This window comes from Cygnus olor, chromosome 16, assembly GCF_009769625.2.
Source record: "Cygnus olor isolate bCygOlo1 chromosome 16, bCygOlo1.pri.v2, whole genome shotgun sequence".
NCBI lineage: Eukaryota > Metazoa > Chordata > Aves > Anseriformes > Anatidae > Cygnus > Cygnus olor.
The window spans coordinates 948,364-970,099 of NC_049184.1; the positions used below are offsets into that span (position 1 = coordinate 948,364).

Genomic DNA, 21,736 nt, shown 5'->3' on the forward strand with positions numbered 1-21,736 from the left:
AGTTGCAGGTTTTCAGGTACATAAGATCCAAGCAAGCAAGATCTTTATACCTTGAGGGCTGCTTTGTAAATTTATTTATAACCCAGTACACTTGAAAAGGGCAACACTTAAAGTTACGTAATGCCTTTAGGTTAGAACAGTTCCCTTAAAACTGGTAGGAAGGTCTCCAGCCAAGATGTGACTTGTCCTTTGGTGACTGAGGCAACATACTTGGACTGACGCTATTTAGCAAAACGCTTCAGCTTAATTGACAACACAGCACCAAAGGCATCAAGTGAAGGGTCTTCCCAAAGGCTGCTCTGCAGAGACCAGAGTCATCTAAATGTTAACATGACAGCTGAGACTGACAGACCCACATTTCAGCTACATTATTATTTCCTGTATTTTACTGAGGGTCATAGGAAGACTTTCAAGATTTGGAGATGTTTACAAACAGAAAGAAATTTTGGTAACTGAAGGATATACTCCACTTGGCAACTGCAGTAAGAGAGTCTACTTTAAAATGAGACTGGGCTATTTCTCCTTTACTATTCCTGTCCAGAAGCATTCCATCTAGAGTCCAGAGTCCATCTAGAGTCCAGCGTCCGTCTAGATAGATTTTTTCCACTGTAATTTTACCGCCATCTTTGCAACACTGGGCTTTGCAGTTAATAGCTGTTCTCTCTGCAGCATCTCATACTATATCTCCAGACTTTGTTTCTTCTGCTGCAAGGGCTTTGCCTGACATCCTAAAATCAGCACCAACACTCATGCCTACACAACTAAGCACACAGTACATTGCCCCATCACCTCCGAAGATGCTTTCAAAAAACAAGAAATATGGAGAGTTCCCCCTCCCACTCCCTTAAACAAACCTAGACGGCAACAGCGCTTTCACAGCCTGTATTTATTATTAATCACAAGTTGTAAAGAGTCACCAGAGATGTGTCAACATTACCTACAGCTAAAGGCCCCGTGGCTCAGCCTTAATGTATAATCACCAGTTCTGCGGGGCTGTCTCACATTAGTGGAATTTCTGCTGAACATCAGCAGTTAAAGATTTCTTTATGGGCTTTGATAGAGACCTTTTGATTTGCTTTAGCTCCTCTTGGTAAAAGACAGAGTTGCTGGGCCCATGCAAATCTTCCAGATGTCCCACGGATCAAAACCGTGACAGAAGGGAAAGAGTCATCTGTAAAGCACATGGGTTAAAAGAATAATACATCATCATAAAATACAAATACTTCATTGAGCAATAATTTAACCATAAAGAAACACAGTCATGATTACACAGATTTTGTTTTCAAGGAAAACTCCCTTCCTGACTCTAAAGACAATTTCTAGTGAGTAGAGAACACTAAGCATAATCCTCCTCTGTGCAACAGGGAACTACTACTGCTCAGTAGTAGCCAGATCTGCTGTTTCATCATTAAAAGTAACCTTCATCCAAATTCATGTAAATCACTGTTTCTCTCTCCAAGTTGCCCTCCAGAAATTAAAAAAAAAAGTTATTCAGCCACTGCCTCTTTAGGTATGGCAAAGGTCATATGGAAACACAGTTTCCATGATACTTACATGACTTTCTGTAAAGGTCCCCCACAAATAATGGCGATAAGAACAGTGGAAGAACAAGAGATAATGATCAAACTAAGACAAGGGAAGATTCTGACATGACACTGTGAAAAAATTTATACCAGAAGGAGCTATGCACTGGAATATGGACACAGAGAAATTGTCCTCAGAGGTTTCCAAGACCTGTTGGGACAATGTCATAAGCAACCTGCTCCAAATTCAATACTGACCCGGTTCAGAGAACTAACCCTGTTCAGAGAACAGGAGGTTAGACTACAGTTTAGACTTCAGTTCTCCTACAGTGCCTTTCAGTTTGCATGATTGTGGTTCTAACACTGCAGGGATTTCAGTCTCTCTTCAAGATGTAAAGGCCACTGAAGTTTGCTACCTTAGCAGACAAATCACTATAGCATAGTATGTGTAGAGAGGTATACCTCCACAGCTTTTAATTTTATTTAAAAATGTATTTATATCTATCTTTTGTGCATTTAAACCATAAATTGACACCACCAGGTAACTACTAGATATGTATTTCTTCCCCGGTATTTCATGGGCAGCATACCGAAACGTACAGGGTACAGCACGTTTACGTAAGCACACGTATAAACCAAACCAGCTGCCCACAATAACCCACTTCAGTGGTCTGCCTCAAAAGTGATTTGACATACTTACACATTACTGCAATTAATCTTGTATTTCAAAGGGGATTTGTAAGCAAGTTCTGCACAACAAGTAAGGCTAATTTAATTCCAGACTATAATAGCTTTACAGGATTCCTCAGTAATGCATTTAGCACAGGCAGAACAAGGATGAGATTTGCTCAGCTGTTCTGGCATGTTCTAAGCTGTTCCTGTCAGGAACACATTTGCTCAAATACAGACAGAGTAAACATATGGCAATGGCTCCCAGGATGAGCTGCAAGATCTGTTTAGTGATTCTCAATGAAATTGGAGCATTCTGGACCACAACTCATAAACTAACAGTTTTTCTCTTACTATCGGTGGACACAATCTGAGCTCATGATGCTAGTTCAGTGCAATCTCTGTTTTCTAGACTAGTATCTAGACTCAATCCTGTCCATAGATGAGGAAAACACATCTGTGTCAGGTTAACAAATCCAACAAACATTAGTCTTAAGTGGAGCTAGTACAAAAGAGGAGTTTCATCTGCTCTTTTAGGTGATGCCTTGATACACGAAGATTCATAGGAGGGACTTAAGGGGATTAATTGTTCAGTTCAAAGCATCATGTCAATACCACCAGATTTTTTTAATGCAAGCTCTCCTTGGTCAAAGTATACAAGACTAAAACAAGTCAGAAAGAAAAATTCAGCTGTGAAAGCCAATACTCTGTAACAGATCTCCTTTACAGTAGGTATCATCGATAGAACAGAATGGCATACTAGAAAGCTATAATGGCTCCTTAGCAACTAAAATTGTGCTGAAAGCACCCACAGAAACATTTAGTAACAAGAGACCTAGAGCAAGCAAAAGCAACTGTGCAAAGCATAAAGGTCTCACATGAACTACTTGCTGAGCACCAATCCCCATCAAACCTCCTCTACTCTTAATGTTTTTCATTCTTTTATAACATGGATCCATCGGCTACAATTTAGATAGCAGTCACCTGAAAGTATCTGGATTAAAAACTGCATGAACAATTTGGGTGAACTTGTATGTTTGACTATCACTGACACTAAAGTTACTCCAGCCACTTCATTCCAGAGTAACATTCTGCTCAACGGCACATCCACGGAACAGGTAAGCCCCTGAAATGTGAGAGGTACTTGATGAAGCACCTTTATTTTACAGCTGCATGCAGAGAGTTTTACCTAGAGGAACAAGGGAAGAGGAAGTGTTGAACTTACTCTGTTCATTCCCCAGAGGCTGTTCCAACATTGCAAGGATGACACTATTATCCAAAACAAAGTAACGGAAGCTATGTTTGTTTATGGTAGGTAGACGAGAATATTTAATTAACGTGGTTTCATTCACTAAGCTGCAAGGGGAAGCAGGGCCACTGGGAGAAGGAAATGCTCCAAGTAACTGCATAATACTGCAAATGAGAAAAAAGTTAGAAGTTACGAGAGATTAAGATTTACCGTTCCACCCAAGCATGGACTTTCACTCATATTCTTCATTTATATCTTGACGTAGCAGTTACCCTTACAGTTAGAGTTATCAGGGCAAACCAACTATCTGCACTATACCATCAGCTAGTTGTAAAAGAACCAGTAATTTCGGAAAAACGTACATGAAGTCTTACAAAGAAGACTAGTCTGCCTACAGAATAAGTTTCTTTATAACCTAGGTTAAAATTTTTATAATTTAGGTTATAAAGATATTAAGTTATATTTTAAAGCACAAAAACCTGTACCATTCCACAGCTTTCTTATGTTCATTCTTGTAAGAATATTATGGATGACTGAAGATATTCCTCCATAATTTAACCAACTATTGAACATCAACAAGCAAGGCATACATAAGGCTCCTAAAAATACATATTTATATCATCAGAAATTATGCAGGATCTTCCCAACAGTAAGTTGAAAACTTCTATGACAGAAGCCAGCAGTGAGAGTTGAGGCTTGTGTCCAGTGTCAGTGACTGAAGATCCTGTGATCTGATTTTCACTCAACACCACCACCCAGATCAAAAATAAATTTATTGATGCTCTCCTGCCACGCTTTTCACTTTACTTGGTAAATAGATATTTTCATCCCTCCAAACAAAAAGAGGCAACAATAAAGGTTTGTCCACAGGTTCCAATGAGTAGCTGTTTTTACCTTGGTAATTACACAGTAGTTTTTATTAACAGTAAAGTTTATAATGATTTTATTAAGTAGAATAATAAAAAAGCAAGCAGCTATCACCTTTTCCAAACATATTTATACTACTCATCCTCAATTTGTCTTGTCTACCATAATGTTATTCATCCAGTAAAAGAGTGCTTTTCAGCTTCTCTGGAGTGAATCTCAATTTTCATCTCCGTGTTCCCTCTCCCCAACCCACGCATCTGCAATTGCATTTTCAGCAGCATCTCTCAAATCTATTAAGCAAGTCCAATTCCGTGGACAGAATGACACCCCAGCCTGCACTGACTTACACCTGTGACATGTGCCATGGATAAGGAGAAGGGGGAATGGAAGGACAGGGTGACAGGGTGAAGTGGGAGATGCAAGGAACTGCTGGCTGCAGAGAGCACTGGCCAAAACCAGAACACCAGGGGCTGCAGGCAGGTTTTGCTCTTCAAATAAGAGAATGGGCAGAAAAGGAAGACAGTAATCACAGGGATCTTTTTTCTGTTTGACACCTGTAATGGGAAGAGAAAGACAGCAAAGGCAGAGCACAGGACAACCCTGCCCAAAAAAAAAAACTAGATGGAACTTCTGGGTGACTTTTCAGATGCTCTCGCTACATCACAGAGACCTCACCAGGTGGGAACCCCTAATTAGAACATTCTCTGACAAGGCAATGCTAAACAACAAATTGACAAATTACATACCATGTTAACGTAGCTTCAGCAGCATCCTTCACTCTCATGGATGCAGGATTTGGCTCCTTATCTCCTTTATACTTGACCTCTTGTTCACTGCTTTTGGATTTACTTCCTGAAATGCCCAGCTCCACAATCTCCAGTACCTCTTTTAAACAATCCTAAAACATAAGAGGACCTATCTGAAAACAGAACAATCTAACAGATGCCTCAAAGACCTTAGTGAAACAGCAATAGACCATTGATTCAGATAAAGTGCTACTGGTTATCTGAGCTCAGAGATAAAGGCAGAATATTATTTTAACAGACAGTGTTGGAGTAAGATCACATTTACTATAGGAATTATATTTTCTCTGTATAAAGATGTCTGATTATGTTTGTATGCCTCTATATCTCATGCTGGCAAGTGCTCTGAATGAATATATGCACTATATATTCCATTCCATTACACATGTAGAAAACAGTCAAGAGGACTACTAAGAATGCAACTGAAAAATGTAAACATATTTTACAAGATAATAAACATTTCTGAGGTTATCTGCAGAACTTTTAATTAAGTTCTAAGGTCATTAAGAACAAACTCATCTGGAAAACTGCAAGAAACCCTTTTCCAAATCTTTCAATTGCCAACAGTTTTCATAAAGAAGCAAAGTACGTCATGGTATTTAATTCATCAAGAGAACAATAGCAATATTCTAAAAGTAGACAGCAAAGCAACAACAAGTCTATTGCAGAAGAGGCCAACACTCAGTAGGATCACAGTTATGATTGACAAATACTGCTCATTACAATATCATTTCCTGAAAATATTTGGATTGCTACAACTAAAGTTCCAATCTCATGGCTTAAGCGAGGGAATAACAAGGAAAGCTTTCTCAAGAATAAATAACTGGCTAAGAATGAAACACAAGTGGTCAGTTTTTACCACCAGAGACCAGGCAGGGTTCCACACCTTGGTCTGTGTTGTTTCTTGAATTCACAACTGATGTAGAAAAACAAGTGAGAAGGAAGGTGAAAGTCTTTAGACAAACCAAAATAAATCAGGGTTGAGAAGCAAAGACCATCTATGAAGAATTTTCTACAGAAATTTTCTACAAAAAAAAAGTTCTACAGAATTTTCTACAGAAAGAGTTTACAGTATTGGCTAGTAAAACCAACATGTGAAATTCAAAGTAGGTATCAGGTGAGGCACCTTGGACAGTCTGATCCTTACACTTGGCAAACATAGTAAAAGGTTCCCGTCGAACTATCATGGCTCAGGAATGAGCCACCAAATTTCCAGTATATCCTACGCATCATATATAACACCATCCTGATAACCAGTGACAGTCAAAAGAAGAAAAACAAGTGGACCCTTACAACATAAAAAAACCAATGTAACTGCATAAACCTGTGCTGTGCCACACCCAGGCAAATAAATCATTCTTTCCTGGTCACCTACTACTGTGCCAATATCACCAAGTACATGCAGAAAGCACCTTTATGGAAAACCCTGCTTGAGAGTTCTCAATTTTTCTCTTTTTTCTTAAATATACATTTTCATATATATTTTATATATAATTACAGAAAGATTACTGAGCTTTCTCTGTAAGCAGATCAACAATGAAAACAGTATTTGTACAAAAAATAATTTATTTTTTTTTTTTAACAGTATGATAGGAAGTGATCAGAAACATGTATCTTTCACTGCCTGTTCTCTTCAAACTTCCCAAGGAAATTCCACCTTGGATTAAGCCATGCTTGCCTAGTTTCTAGATAATTGCTTGGTGAAACTATGATTAAAAAACTTTAGCATTAAAGAAATTACATTCTTAAGTCTAGATGATGCTTTATAGTCATGTAAGAGCTGAGAAATGAGAAAAGACATGGCTTTTAGTGAAGTTTATCCACAGCAGGTAGCTGTGCTATATAAATACACCAATAACTTCCATATTTCTGTTAAGTTTCTATTTATTTAGTTATTTACATTTCAGTTTTTTTTATTTTCTTCTCTCCTTTTTTCTTCAATTTCACAAAGCAAGAAGAAAGGTCAAGATGCTTTCATGTAAATATGAAAGCTATTTGTAAAACTAAAAATAGTCTCAGTAAATAAAAAGCAGAAATCAAAATTGAAAGCTATTTTTCAAGTAGGCTGGTTTTGAAATTCTTGGTGTATTTTTGAAAACTACAAAAGCATGTTGTTTTAAAGTACGAAGAATGGATAGATTGGGGATGAAATGCATAACAACTGGGTGTGCTCAAAATACGTACACTAGAGATTCTTACCTTCTCGTCCAGCATGTCAGGATGCTCAGTAAGCCAGACACAGAGGCACTGGAAAGCTGCAACTATCACAGAGTGAAGGTCACGGGAGTGGAGCGGGGCTGGCCGGCTGCACTGGTAGACTATATAGCTGCATACTGAACTAATAGCTCTCTTTTGATCAGAGGAATCAACAGTCACTTTCACCTGTATAAAAGCAAGCAGAAGAGGACTGTCAGGTGAGAATTCCTCCACAAAATCTTTTAGAGAAGAAATAGTTTTTAAAAGCATTTTGAAATATAGCTTTAAGAAATGGGAATAAACAGTTAAGCTCTTTTATAATACAGCTTTAAATATGCGGGTAAAAATATTCAACAGTGTTGTGGTCAATGGCTCAATGTCCAAGTGGAGATCAGTTAGCAAGTGGTGTTCCTCAGGGGTCAGTGTTGGGACTGGCACTATTTAACATCTTTTTTGGTGACATGGACAGTGAAATCAAGTGCACCCTCAGCACGTGTGCTGATGACACCAAGCTGTGGTGCGGTTGACACGCTGGAGGAAAGGGATGCCATCCAGAGGGAGCTGGAAAGGCCAGAGAGGTGGGCCTGTGCGAACCTCATGACCTTCAACAAGGCCAAGTGCAAGGTCCTGCACCTAGGTCAGGGCAATCCCAAGCACCAATACAGGCTGGGCAGAGAATGGATTGAGAGCAGCTCTGAGGAGAGGGACCTGGGGGCGCTGGATGATGGGAAGCTCAACATGAGCTGGCAAGGTGCGCTTGCAGCCCAGAAAGCCACCTGTATGCTGGGCTGCATCGGAAGCAGCGTGGCCAGCAGGGCGACGGGAGGGGATTCTCCCCCTCTGCTCTGAGACCTCACCTGGTGCCTGCGTTCAGCTCTGGGGCCTCCAGTACAAGAAGGACACGGAAGTATTAGTACGAGTCCGGAGGAGGGCCACAAAGATGATCAAGGGGCTGGAGCACCTCTCCTACAAAGACAGGCTGAGGGAGGTGGGGTTGTTCAGCCTGGAGAAGAGAAGGCTCCGGGGGAGACCTCACAGCAGCCTGGCAGGACCTAAAGGGGCTGCAGGAAAGCTGGGGAGGGACTCGTTGTCAGGGGTGTAGGGATAGGACAAGGGTAATGGCTTTAAACTAAAAGAGGGTATAAGGAAGATATCCTTAGATATAAGGAAGAAATTCTGTACTCTGAGGGTGGTGAGGCACTGGTACAGGTTGTCCAGAGAAGCTGTGGATGCCCCATCCCTGGAAGCATTCACGGCCAGGCTGGATGGGGCTTTGGGCAGCCTGGTCTGGTGGGAGTTGTCCCTGCCCATGGCAGGGAAGTTGGAACTGGGTGACCTTTGGGGTCCCTTTCAACCCAAGCCATCTATGATTCTATGATACTGAAACTAAAATAAACGCTGCATTAAGGTGCCACCACATTTCATGGCTTTCTCTTCAAGAGTAAGAATGGCACCCATACGGTTTGATAAGAAATTAACTGCAAGCTGAAAAAATTAGTATTTGAAACTTATTTTCAGCAAGTACCTCTTTTCAGCTATAGCAGCCCACTCATCTCTGAAAACCCACTCACTCCCAAGTCTCCCTTCCACGGGGCTTCTTTCTGCTCATATCACTTTTCACTAGGCATATTTTATCAGCACAGTAATACTCATCAGTGAAAAAGTAAAAGAAAAACCACACTCAGACAAGAAGATTAACCAGAAAAAAAATTGCAGAAAAAATCCTCAGCTTCTCTCCCAGCTCAGCAAGGCTTCAGAGAACAAGACTCTGGACCAGAAGGGTTAGTGAAGAGCTTTGCAAACTGAGGCACAGGGATCAGCATTATAAAATTAAGCAAATAAGTGGATCTCTTTTCTTCCCAACCTGTGCACTGACACAGGAACGGCCAGTTAAACTTGGATTTTCCTACTCTGTAGCACTTGACCATGCCATGTAAAGCCTTATTCATTATTTAAGAGACAGTCTCAGTATCAAAGTAGGAAGCTGGATGGTCTTGTTGGTGACAACAAGGAAGCCAGACATCTGTACTCAACAAGGGGATGGACGATACTTTGGAGCTGTAGGCATTATTTCCTTCAGGAGCGTAAGACGTATGGCAAAAAGTACCTTTAAGATTAGCTTACGAAAAGCAGGTTGGTGAACCAGTACTCCTGTATGAAACAAGATTTTCCAATTTACCAAGTCCCAGTAATAAGGTGGTACTGAAAAGATAAAGGGTAGGGCAGCCCTTAACCTTAGAAGGACTTTGGGAATCATAACTTCCAAAGGCACAAGCAGAATCAGTTCTCCACTCTGAAGCTATGCAGTAAGAGGTGGTCTCTTTCCACCTGATTCATTACTAAGATAAAGACGACTATCCCAGATATCCCAGAAAAATTATTGTAGTTGCATGAGAATTATACACAGATTACAATGTTTAATATTAACCTGGGTAAGCATTTGTAAATATATGCTTTCATATCCCTACCTCATTGCAAACGGGGTGGGGGGGCATAAAGATAGCCTGGCTTAATCACACAAGACACAGGAACTCCTTATTCCATCCTGTGCTCTGTAACACTCTGTAATCATATTTGAAATCATTGCAGAATACTTTCAAAGGTATCCTTTAGCTCATGCCATTGCAGTAATAAAAGAAGTATGCAGCCCAACATGGCTCAGTGCTGACTCCAGGCTTTAAAAAAGGCCTATGACATGCATATTCAGAGAGATCTGTCGAGGCCCCAGGGGAACATGTCAGGGAATGCTGAACTGTCACACCAGTTCATTGTGGCTGCTGTAAATACACTAAAGTATTGCTTAACAAACATCACGAACAAGAGCCCTCAAGCAGAAAAGGGCATTTTACGTTTCACCAAAAAAGGTCCCTCAACCTAATAGTGTTAGTTACTGACGATTTACTAATTTGCTAGTTAGTCACATTATTGGCTAGGTGAGTCTCCTCAGAGGAGAGTGACACAGACTGCAGGTGAGGGTGCCAAAATCGAATGAGTGGTTCAGCTGGGAAGTGAAGAAAAACAGCACGGCCAGTTTCAAATGAGGAACTGTGTGTAGATAGAGCTTCTGAGAAGGTGACATTTTCACATCAGAAATACACTATCATTTTCTAAGTTCAAATTATTTCCAACAAAAGTTTAGAAAACAACTCATTTACAAAAAGGGCAGTCAAATTATTTAATGCCCTGGTGTATTTCCATCCTGGACTAACTACAACAGAAACTCTTGTTTCTAAGGCTGATTATACAGTGAATGGACAGACTGAACATCCAACCAAGCAAGCTATGATAAATGGTTCACAGTGGCATTGAAAACTAATGGCCCAAGCCCATACACTGCCCACTGGAAACTTAGTGGCATGTTTTTTTCTCAGCTGTGCAACCTAGTACGTCAGATGCTTCCCCAGCAACATAAAAAGAACGAAATAAAACCACAACCAAAACCCAAAACAAAGCAAAAAGATCGACATTTGAATCCATGAGAAAGATTAGGAATCATCCAGCTAGCTCAACAAAATCAGCCAGAACCACACAGTAGAGCAACATGTATCTGAACCAGCCACCCTGAGCTTTGCTTTCAGCCAAGAGGCATTTACTGGGTTCACTTCACTTGAACCAGTGAGCTCGTGCATTAGGGTAAGATGAAGCAATCCTACAAGAGGAGGACTGTTTTTTTCTCAAGTCCAAATAAACACCTGCTGACAGACTCAGATGCAGACTTCTGCCTGGTGGCATGACTTTCATATGAACAGGACAGTGATCACCCTTCTGAGAAGAGGCTGGAGCAACCATAACTTCATCTCTCACCTTTGCCAATCCAGAGAGAAGTTCCAGCGCAGCCAGTGAGATGCTCATGTCCTGCCTCCATTGCGAATTGAGTCTTTGGGTTACCAGGTGAATGCTGCGTATCAGTAGTCCTGCAGCTGTATCTGTATTAAGAGCTAGGATATAACCCCAATACCACATAGCACAGGGAGGGAAAATAACTAAGCATTAGTAACAATAAGCAAAGCACGGGCACAAGCCAAAGCAGCCACGACACACACACAAAATTATATACAACCCACAATCTAGAAATTTGGTCTCTCTTGCCCAGGCTAACTCCCTCATATACAACACCAGCGTATTATACAAATGCATTCAGACTAGCATCTCATCTGATTTTTTGTTTCTTTTGTAGACATTTTGGACAATCACAGCATTCTGTCACATTTCAGCAACAGAATGGCTAGCTTCAAGTTTTGGTGTCATTCCCTATTGTACTTAAATTGCTCTGATGTCTTGGAGACTCAGAAGAACTTCAGCATTAATCATACACGTTAGACATCAGTACTTACACATGTAGGCACTAGTAACGAACTAATAGAGAACGTGTAGCTTCAGATACCTAAGTCAGAAGTTAGCTATTCTCTCTATACTTAATTTTATCAGAAGTTGCATCAGGTATTTAAGTGTAAATAATGAAAGAAGCCATCCTGGAAAAAAGATACAATTGGTTCTAGACTTTTAATTTTCTTGATCCTCTAGCTCAAAATTAAAATTAGAAAGTGTTTTTAGGCTCAATTGTCCATTGTTAAGACTGAACTAGTCAAATTAATTTCAGAAACAATGTTCTCTGTCACCCTAGTAGGGGATTAAAATGTTAGCTACAGTTCACCAGTAAATATAGACCATCAGTTTTCGATTTATCCTTCAAACATACAGCAGAAATGTAGAAATTTGTTTCATAAATTTATTACAACCTTACCTCCTGTGCATAGGATTTTTAAAAAAACAGTAAAATAAATCAATAATGCCAACAAGTTCAGGGTCAAAATATTACAAAAATACTTTTTAAGTTATATCATGGTTTAAGTAGCCAATAATTCAACTACAAGATATTTTTTTAACCTTATAAATGGATATTTTACACTGAGAGATTCCAAGAGCATTCGTCAATGAAAACACGAGTTAAACATGTAATTCAAGTGGTGTGGTAAAAATGAACACTTCAATCATTTTAGAAAAATCCTTTTGAGAAAGCGCTAACATGCTTATGTGAATCACTGTATCTAACATTTCCATGTGAATATACTAAAATCTTTCCCATTAATCTCCCTCTTCATATTCTGAAAACTAGAGGGAAAAAATTTGTCTGGTGAGAACAGTTTTTTACCTAGCCTACAAGATGGTCTGTTCTCCCATTCACTTGGCTAACATCAATTACGTTGCTAAAGACCAAAGGTGCAAATAAAATTCCAGAATCTCCACATTCACCTAGCTTACCACAGAAAGGTTTAGAAGAACATTTATTTTATTACAGATTAAAAAAATGCACAGTACAAGACAAACTAATATTAATTGAAAAATGTTTGTTATAATGACACGTTGCAAGCGTTCTGCTTACTTGCTCTATAAAAACAGGAGTTCCCCAAACGGTCTTTAAAAACAAAGGTGCTACAAAGCTCAGGTAAGCATTTGGAATGCTACCAAAATGAATAAAGCAATTAATTTATACCTGATGTGTTCCATTACTATTCATGAAAACTAAACATATTGAAAACTTATGACATAGTAAAGCAGTTTGCAAACACTTTTTCCATAATTTATGTTATTGCTTTGAAAACATTAATAGGAGAGTCCCGTGGTAGTATTAAAAACCAACTAACGCATAAAAACCAACCAGCGCACATGAACATGAGCACCACATATGGGCACATATGAGATCAAATCAGTAATAAACAAAGGAGCTATCCACCTTGGGTTCAAAACACCCATGCATATTAATGTATTAGCCAGAACTACAAAAGGAAAAAAAAATCAACTTGGGATATAATGACATTTTTTTCAAAAGGGCTATCCTTACCATAATCCCTTAGAAGGGCTTGTGCTGGTCGTTCGCTGTCTGGTGTTGTAGGCTCTGTACTGCCTCCACTTGCAGTGCTAATGCCACTGTTAGTACGACTGTGGCTTTTGAAGAGGTTATTTTCGCCACCATTCTGCAAATTGAAAGTCAGTTTTAAGTGATGAGATTTTTTGAGTAGAGTTCTCTATATAGCAGGATACTCCAGATACAGGGGAGAAATATGATCAGACCTCAGGGAGCTAACTGAACATCTTAAAACAGCAGATAAAATGAACTACATTCTTTCTGAAGCAGTAACTTCATAAACGAACAAACAAACGAAAATCTTACCGTTTCCATCTGACAGCCAATGGCTTCTAACAGTGCTGAATCTTGAACAATATTTAACATTGCACCTGAAGATTAGATGAAAGAAGGTCAACTACTAAAGACCATAATAGAACAGTCATGGCTAAAATTTAGAGAAGCACTGAAGGTCTAGAACACAGAATTTTCCTGCTGTTTTATAGAGAGTTTTTATGAGAGTTCTATAAAGCACAAGGATTTGCTTCAGGCTTAGCAATTTGATACAGACGATAGCTGAGGTAAAGAATGCTTTCAGCTATTTTAAAAATGCTTTCAACATCGGTTTCTTAAGTTCCTCAGTTCAGAAGGATTTTTGTTTCACAGAAGGGTTGTAACCTTTCCCTGTCTCCCATCAGACTGTGATCATTTAAAAACTCAAGTTACATTTAAAGAGATTTATTGATTCTGTCAGTAGAATAACAGTAGTGTTCAGATAACTGAGACAGCTGAAGTGCACTGTGTAGTCCAAAGCCATCTCAAGGGTTATACAGTACTAGCCTGGGCTAATCTCTGTGCCTGGCACAAAGAGCCTCCCTTCCTCAATTTGGCCATTAGGAGCCAAAAGGCAGCTGGTAACTGGCAAACAAAAATACAGTTTCAAGTTTTATTGGACTGACAGTACAGACAGCAACCTGTTGGAAGATAAGGCGGATAACGTCTGGTCCATTCAACAATCCTTAATACATCAACAAAAGGGGCTGTGATCGTTCTCATACTGATCGAGGACCCATTAAAAGAACCCCCAATCCACTGTAGCAGAGCTATTTTTATAGATATTTCTGCCCAAAATCTAGACCAATATTTGCATCGCTGCTCTCCAAAACCACAGATTATCAAATTAAATATCACTTTCATTCCGATTTGGCTAAAACAAAAAAACAACTTCCTAAATCAGGAAGCTGGTGCATAGTCTGAGGCAGAATATACCAAAATTCTCTGCATAGAAGTGAACACCAGGATCCCATTTCTGTGCTTTTTTGTTTGTTCCTTTTGCCACTGATGCCCAAAATAATGTACTGAAGAAGTTGAAGCTCTCAGTACAGGTGTAACCAACCACACTACACTCAAATTAGCCAGCAGGTAGATAGAAAAATCCATCCTGGGAGAGATAACTACACACAAGCATAAGACACAGTTAAATTAAAACTGCTGATGCATTCTGGATGTCTGATGTCAAGTAGTGCAAACAGCCTGTAACTGCATTAATTTTTTCCCCCAACCTAACAATGAGTGTTTAGGAAAACTCCAGTTGCTATATGAAGAGAAATGCACTAGTCATTGACAAATATTTAATGAGCAGCTGGAAATAAACGCCATTTTTGTTTAGAAGGTGGTGGCACGTGCAAGAACCTCTTGCTAACCTGGAGATTCATGAATCCTTTCCAACCAAAGCCAGCAGGACATAACTTCACATATGGAAACCAGAGTTTAACAACAGGAAAAGAGGGGAAACAGTGCATTAACGTGTCTCAGCCAGGTAATGGTGAAACCATCCTAGGCAGAGGATCTGCCCAGCTGGATGCAGGCACCAGAGGGGTATAGGAACACATGGGTAAGATTTAACAGAACATCACCCCGCAGTCCCTGAGCCGAGACAACCGCCAGTGTGCTGATGCCCCGTGAGTCTTCCTTAGAGGACCACTATGAAACCATACATTTCCTCAGCCCTTCACCAGCACTGCCTACAAAACGTTCTTCCAAATTATTCTCCCCTGGTCTTCTGCTAGTAAAGAAATAGTTTCAACCCCTGAAAAGAAGCTTTCTGAAAGACTTTGCAGACTGGATTTGTTTCCATTCACTGCAGTGCTTTTGTCCTTTCCCCTCCCCTCTCCTGTTAGTCAGATAGGCTCTCTGTGTTCCAGAACAAGTCAGGTGCCTACCCAGGGCAAATCCACTTGCTTTTTAAACAGTCAAAAAGAAAATGGTATGGTAATTGTTTTGAGGGACAAGGGCACCATAACGTGGAAAAAAAGTTACTTCTACATAACAACAGGGAAACGAATCAGGGAAAAATAAGGCAACTGAATTTTTACTTGTCTGAAAATACATTCAACTTGAAAGATTATGCTATATTCACAATTTCAGCTTCTAGTTACTAAGTATTCACATGTTAATACATCTATTACCACAAAGAACAGTTTGTTGCCAAACCATGATGCATCTCCAGACTCTAATTCTGAAGCTTTTATGTGAGGATTTATACAGTATTAGACATATATCATTTGTATTCTGCCAACGCTGGAGTTTCAATTTATTTCTAGGCTTAATCATGCAAAGAACTAAAATGTTCCAACGAAAATGTTCCCTGTAATCCACTAGTCAAGAATTCTTACCAATATTAAAACATTTTTTTTCTATTTACTTTCCTAGTTATGGACTGACTTTACCTACTAGAACATGCTTTAATTCTATCTTTACTTTTCAAGTACCATTCTACATTTATGAGGAGAAAGACACACATTTTTAACAAAAATGTGACTTTTGTAAAGATGTTTTCATGGTATGAGGGAGATTATACAGAAGATGACCTGCCAGGAACTTCACCTCTTCTTCTTGCAAAGCAACATGTAAATAATTACCAATATTTAATTATTGCAGGAGAGATTAAGAAAGACACTTCCATAACTGAATTAATAAATAAAAAACATTGAATTTACCTAGTATCATTTGAGTGTTGTTGGGATCTGTTTCAGTTTGCAAAGCTCCTATAAGTATATTCACAAGCCTCAGCTTCAAGGAGAGAAAGGTTACTGGCTTATCATACGTTGAGCTATCATCATTGCTATACTTCCCTTCCAGGACTACCTGAAGGAAAAATACACTTATTTGAGTAGAGATCAACTCCATACTTAGGCTAAACACACCAGCATGGTATTGGTTTGAAAAGTCAACATCCACAGCACACATTACTACTGTCGACATGTAGTATAGTCTTACGGTTAGAAAAATTGCTGTAAGAGTTTCAGTGCTAATCAGAATATTAAATACTACAGAATACAACAACTCATCCAAATGCCACTCTAAAACTACCAGCAAAACAAAGCTCAAAATGCAAAAGAAAACTAAGTTTATTACCTCAGATTTTATGGTTCCAAAATGATGAGGGAGAGGCAACAAAGACAGCAAGATGTTAATTGAAGCTCTTCTTAGCTCTGTGGGGTTTACATAGATTTTAAACTTCGAGAGTTCTCTGCAAATCAAAGCATCATACAATTAATCAACTTTTCCCAAAAATTTGAAGCCAAATTTTAAGTGAAAATTAAATATACAGACATCCATTGATCTTAAACAATTTGCAGTACATGATGTAGCTGTTTCTTTCTTGATTCAGGTATTTTGTAACAGTGGCAAAGAAACAATTTATTCATGCAAGAACCATTATTTGTTTAGTATTTTCTACTGAACACGGAAGCAGTAAACAGATGAAAGTATTATTCATATACTGCATTTTCAAAGCAGGAAGTCTCATTCACAAGCCTTTATTTGCTTACTACAACTCAAACCAACCCAGCACTATCAGGGATACATAGAATATGTTCCTGTGCATATTGTATAAAATACAATCTGCTTGAAAATAGATCAACTTCTTTCAGTAGCCACTGTAAGACCCATCTAAAAGAAGCAGTGGCTCAGATTTAAGCCCAGAAGACAAATAATAGTTTATGCATAACTTCAAAATGAAATTCAGTATAAATACGTAAAAAGTATGGTGAAGAAGGCACACACAGAGTTGCACTAAGTGCCTTAAGTTATTTACTAAAACATGCAGAAATCTGTACTGCTCTGACAAACAAGGTTATATCTTCTGGTTTAAGAAGCTATGCCAACTTCACCAGCCTGTCTAAATTATCATTTTTTTCCATTTAATGATGTATAAGATTACTCTCCAAATGAACTCACTTAAAGTAACAGCCAGTAATGAATATACTGTAAAATTTTACATAAAAACAAGTAGGCTTAAAACCTATTTCAGCTAAATCACTCCTTTTCCCCATTCTTGTAGATGCTGCTATCCAGAAATGAATATTTAGATAACTCAAATATTTCATTTTTCAAAAAGCACTGTTATTGCTTTAAAAATAATTGCATTAAATGAAATGAAAAATTAGAGTTTATGATACGTTGCAGTTATCACTATCAAATATATACACAATATGGGGCCCACACTACAGAATTCCTTCAGTGAAAACCCTTCAGGAATGGCAGAAACCCCAGAAGATAAACACCTCTTCATACTTCTTGTAATATCTATAGGGAAACAGCAATTTACCTGTCAGGTAAAATTGTTTCAAGAGCCGAAATGAAATAAGGAACCACGACATCAATCCCTTTCAGGTCACAGCAGAACAGAGGAGGGGAGTTGAGAATAACACTGGCAAGAACAGGGTGGCAAACGAAATCTGCTATCTGCAAACCCTGAATTAAAAGCATGTAAAATCTGACAAAGAAAGATGAGATAGAATTACTTGCGCATAAAAAATATCAGCATCCTACATGAACAAGAATGTGCAGCAACTACTTGATCTTATCCGTTTAAGATAGAGCAAGTGTCAAAATCAGAGTTAAGAAAAGTTTATATGAACATCCCCATAAGTTATGTTAGCACAGACAAATATACTGAGCCAGCTTTAAAAAAGCCACACAAATCACACGTATTTCACGTGAAAAAACAGCAGAGGACAGCTTTATTGAAACATCTGACTTGTTGCAACACAGGGGATGGGAGCTGCTGCAGATACAGCGCTGATGATTGCTACCAGTGCTTGAACGTGCTCCCCCCACTACTCGCTTCCCCGTGTAAGGATCTAAATGAGATCTTGACTGTAACTCCCTAACAGAAGAAAATTACTGCAAAATCCGTAGGGGAAGGACAACACTGATCAGCAATTACAACATTTGGAAAGCGAGACCGAATATATCAACCCACTATTTGAAATGAAAAATCACAGGGACAGAACCAACTTATCTAGCCAGCCATTCCTCTACAGTTTCTTGGTAAAAGAGTATTTACATCCCATCTGAGAAAAAAACACAAAAATTTACATTCTCATCTGAGAAAAAAAAATAAATTACAAAACAGAGGAAACTGACTGAAAGACACCATCTAATATATACATGAACTAAAATGGCTCAGTCTGCAAGGAAGTTTTGACACCATCTATGACAAACATAATTGAACAGTTTAAGAGTTATGATTTTTAAAGTTGATTCTCTGCCTCTAGCATTTGTTTCAGCACTTTTAAACAAAAAAATGGAAAAAGGAACACTATGATAGGTAGGATTGCCTTATTTTATTAAAAATAAAATTGAAAATTGAGGTTATTTCAGAACACAACTGTTTTAAATAATGGAATATTCGTGTATTTTTATACGTAAAAATATTTTTAAGAAAATCAGTGTTGTTTGACAACACAAGACCCTTCATGGTCTAATAAAGCATACAAAGTTTCATGTCTGCACACTTCTTTTGTCCATCATAGCAGTACTCAATGGCAAGTTTAAAAAAACCCTCAAGAATGCAAGAGGTAAGGAAGTCCCAAAAAGACAACGTTCCCTCCAGCTAGGAGGCAGTCTGAGGAACTTCCCTTCGACTAGAGCTTGAAGAAAGCCCCAGTGAAAACCAGCACTGCAAGGAAACAAAACAGAGCCAACTCTCCCTTAAGAGAGGGATCTCTGCCTACGCCATCTGCAGGCTAACCATGCTTTTAGAGTTGGCAACACAGGATTCAGACCATAACTGAATGCTACTCACTGCAAATTACTTTGCGCCATAAAAGAACACCAATAAAGCAACTGGAAGATAGGTTAGTACCGGGATAAGTAAGCTGGTAATATTTCCTCCCCAGTCTTCTTGCTACAAAATATCCTACACAGTGTCCCGCATGCCTCTGCCCTTCCTGCTTCATAGTTGTCTGGGAATTCACTGGCATCGAACATAGGGTTGGAAGCCACTGTATCTGTGGACATTTGTGATCCTTTCCGGCGAAACTCCACGCTAGCTTGAGTTGCTATAGCTGGGAAAAGAAAAAACAGTGTTTCACTGTATTTGTCAACATACATAATAGGCTCATGGGATCCTGGACACAAAGATCAAGTCAAATTTAGCAGTCATCATAAAGCTGTTAGTTTACTACGTTTAAGTCAGCGCCTCTGTTTATAAACTATTTGAGGGTATAACTTTTTTTTCCTTTTAACGATGGGAAGTGCTGACCAAAAGCCAATCCCAACTTTCTGTTGGGAAGAGTGTCCTTGCACCCAGCATTAACTCCCTATCGTCTCCAGAGGACAAGGATCTTCTTCACCCAGTTCTCATCTCCAGAAAATGAAGCGTCACCTTTCCTTGCCCGCTTAAGATATGAAAAAACTTTTTGGCAGTGCCATTACTACCACCTCCACACAAGTGCTTAATCTGCAACTGGCTAAATAATCTCCTGCTTTGCTCTGAACATCAAGCTGCTTTGATTCCATTTTGTTGCATAAACATAAAACATTTAAAAAAAAGCACAAGAATTCTAAAGGACCCATGTCAGAAAGAGAAGTTTGCTGAGAGCCACTCTCCTGATTTGGTCCTTCTGTTCTCAAGAGTCCTGGGGTTTGATAGCTTCCAGAAGGGAGCTACCAGGAAGGTCCTCTCCTATGCACTCACAGACTATCCCATAGAATGCACCGCACAAGTCTCGAGGGACCACTGTTACCTAACCGGGATTTGGTTCTGCTTGCTTTATGCTCTTCCTGCTTTCTTCCTGCAGGATGGCTCTGCCAGCCCAAGCCAATTAAATTCATGTTTTTTTAGAAAGATTTCCAGTACTCCTTTCAAACATCAGTATCACATGCATAGGATGCAAGAGGCTACTCATTTTGCTGACTTCATCATTTCTTCTGGAATAGCAACCAAAAAACAGATAACATCCTCACTGCCCAAGAAGAAAGGGAAAAAAGTCAAAATTCACTGTTGGATTACTAATGGCAGAAAGAGCACATTCCTTCTAATTTTTAGCTAAGACTATGTTGATGTTCAGAAATTTTATAAGCTATAAAACTAAACAGAACAAATAACGCGTGCTCCTAATAAATCAAGCTAACATAACTCTACCAGTACCAGAAAGCTTACTCTATTTCAAGCCTGGGACACTGGGGACTATTAGGTTCACAATCAGTCTTGCAAACAAAGACTTTAACACTTTGACATTTGGAATACTTTATAATTTATATTTATGGACCATATTTTTATTGTCCATTGTTGTTGTTTTTGAAAAGAAACTCTAATGACAAGTGTCTACTTTTAATTTTTGTCTTCAAATTCATGGTTTAACTTGCTGTTATCTTACAAATTTTCATTGCATAAGCAGTAAATAAGCACAAATCTTTATGCATCTTCCCATGAGCCGTTTTTTGTCCTAATTAAGCTATCCAGCAATATACTGTAGTTGGAAAAAAACACTACATGCACAATGCATACAAATCAAACACTAGGTCTGTAAAATAAGCTTTAAGTCAAAAACAAAAACAAAAAAATAAAAGAAACCACATGGTTAGTGCAAAGTCCTGAAACTCATGACATGATCACAGACTAAAGTACATAAAAGATGGGACTGATTCAGGCAGATTAATTTGCTTTTGCCAACAATCCTCCCCATTCAAAAACACACACAAAAATTACTTGTCTTTTTCAAGTAAAAGTGCAAAAGCTACAAGAGACAATGAGAATGAATTTACAAATAAAACATGGGATTATGGAAAAAGAAAAGCATGACCGCAATTAAGGAAAAGCTACTGGTTCCTACTTACAAGATTTATAAGAAAGAAGAATTTGGATAAAAGATGCTGCAAGATAATAGAAATAAAATGGAAACAAATCAAAGGACAGCAGTAGTTATAAAACACTTTTAAGATGGTGAAATTGTAATATAAGTTAAGAAGCTCTTCGCTTTTTTAAAAAATAGATTAAAAGCTTTATGAAATAGCAAGCTTGTTAAACACATAGGAAATTGGCATTCAGGTCCAAAACTATGGTTTTGAAAGTACCATGCAAAACAATGAACAAAAAGTTACAAAATACTAATAAGATTTAGATCTGTTCATATCAATGTACATCAGTTGTTTAAAAGGATGTATTAACCCTTCCCAGCTCAAGTACATTTCCCTAGATTATGTTACTTGGGGTATGTTTCGTAAGGGGAAGCTTACTTACCTACAGAGTCTCCTCAACCATAAGCTTCCAAAATACATGTTCCTGACAGCA

At 38.7% G+C, this 21,736-nt stretch overlaps 1 protein-coding gene across 5 annotated transcripts in view; it reads right to left on the reverse strand.

The window, feature by feature from the left end:
* RALGAPB (Ral GTPase activating protein non-catalytic subunit beta) overlaps positions 1-21,736 on the reverse strand; it is a 67,045-nt gene that overhangs the window by 18,392 nt on the left and 26,917 nt on the right. For 2 of the 5 annotated variants that reach the window (XM_040575341.1, XM_040575342.1), the window contains exons 10-21: positions 21,283-21,318; positions 19,307-19,508; positions 17,765-17,932; positions 16,570-16,684; positions 16,152-16,299; positions 13,480-13,544; positions 13,150-13,282; positions 11,112-11,245; positions 7,311-7,493; positions 5,055-5,206; positions 3,418-3,605; positions 1,065-1,171 (exon numbers count right to left, since the gene is read on the reverse strand). In XM_040575341.1, the coding sequence (XP_040431275.1) occupies positions 1,065-1,171; positions 3,418-3,605; positions 5,055-5,206; positions 7,311-7,493; positions 11,112-11,245; positions 13,150-13,282; positions 13,480-13,544; positions 16,152-16,299; positions 16,570-16,684; positions 17,765-17,932; positions 19,307-19,508; positions 21,283-21,318 (1,631 nt within the window). The remainder of the gene's footprint in view (positions 1-1,064; positions 1,172-3,417; positions 3,606-5,054; positions 5,207-7,310; positions 7,494-11,111; positions 11,246-13,149; positions 13,283-13,479; positions 13,545-16,151; positions 16,300-16,569; positions 16,685-17,764; positions 17,933-19,306; positions 19,509-21,282; positions 21,319-21,736) is intronic. The other 3 variants (XM_040575343.1, XM_040575344.1, XM_040575345.1) reach the window with 3 other exon arrangements.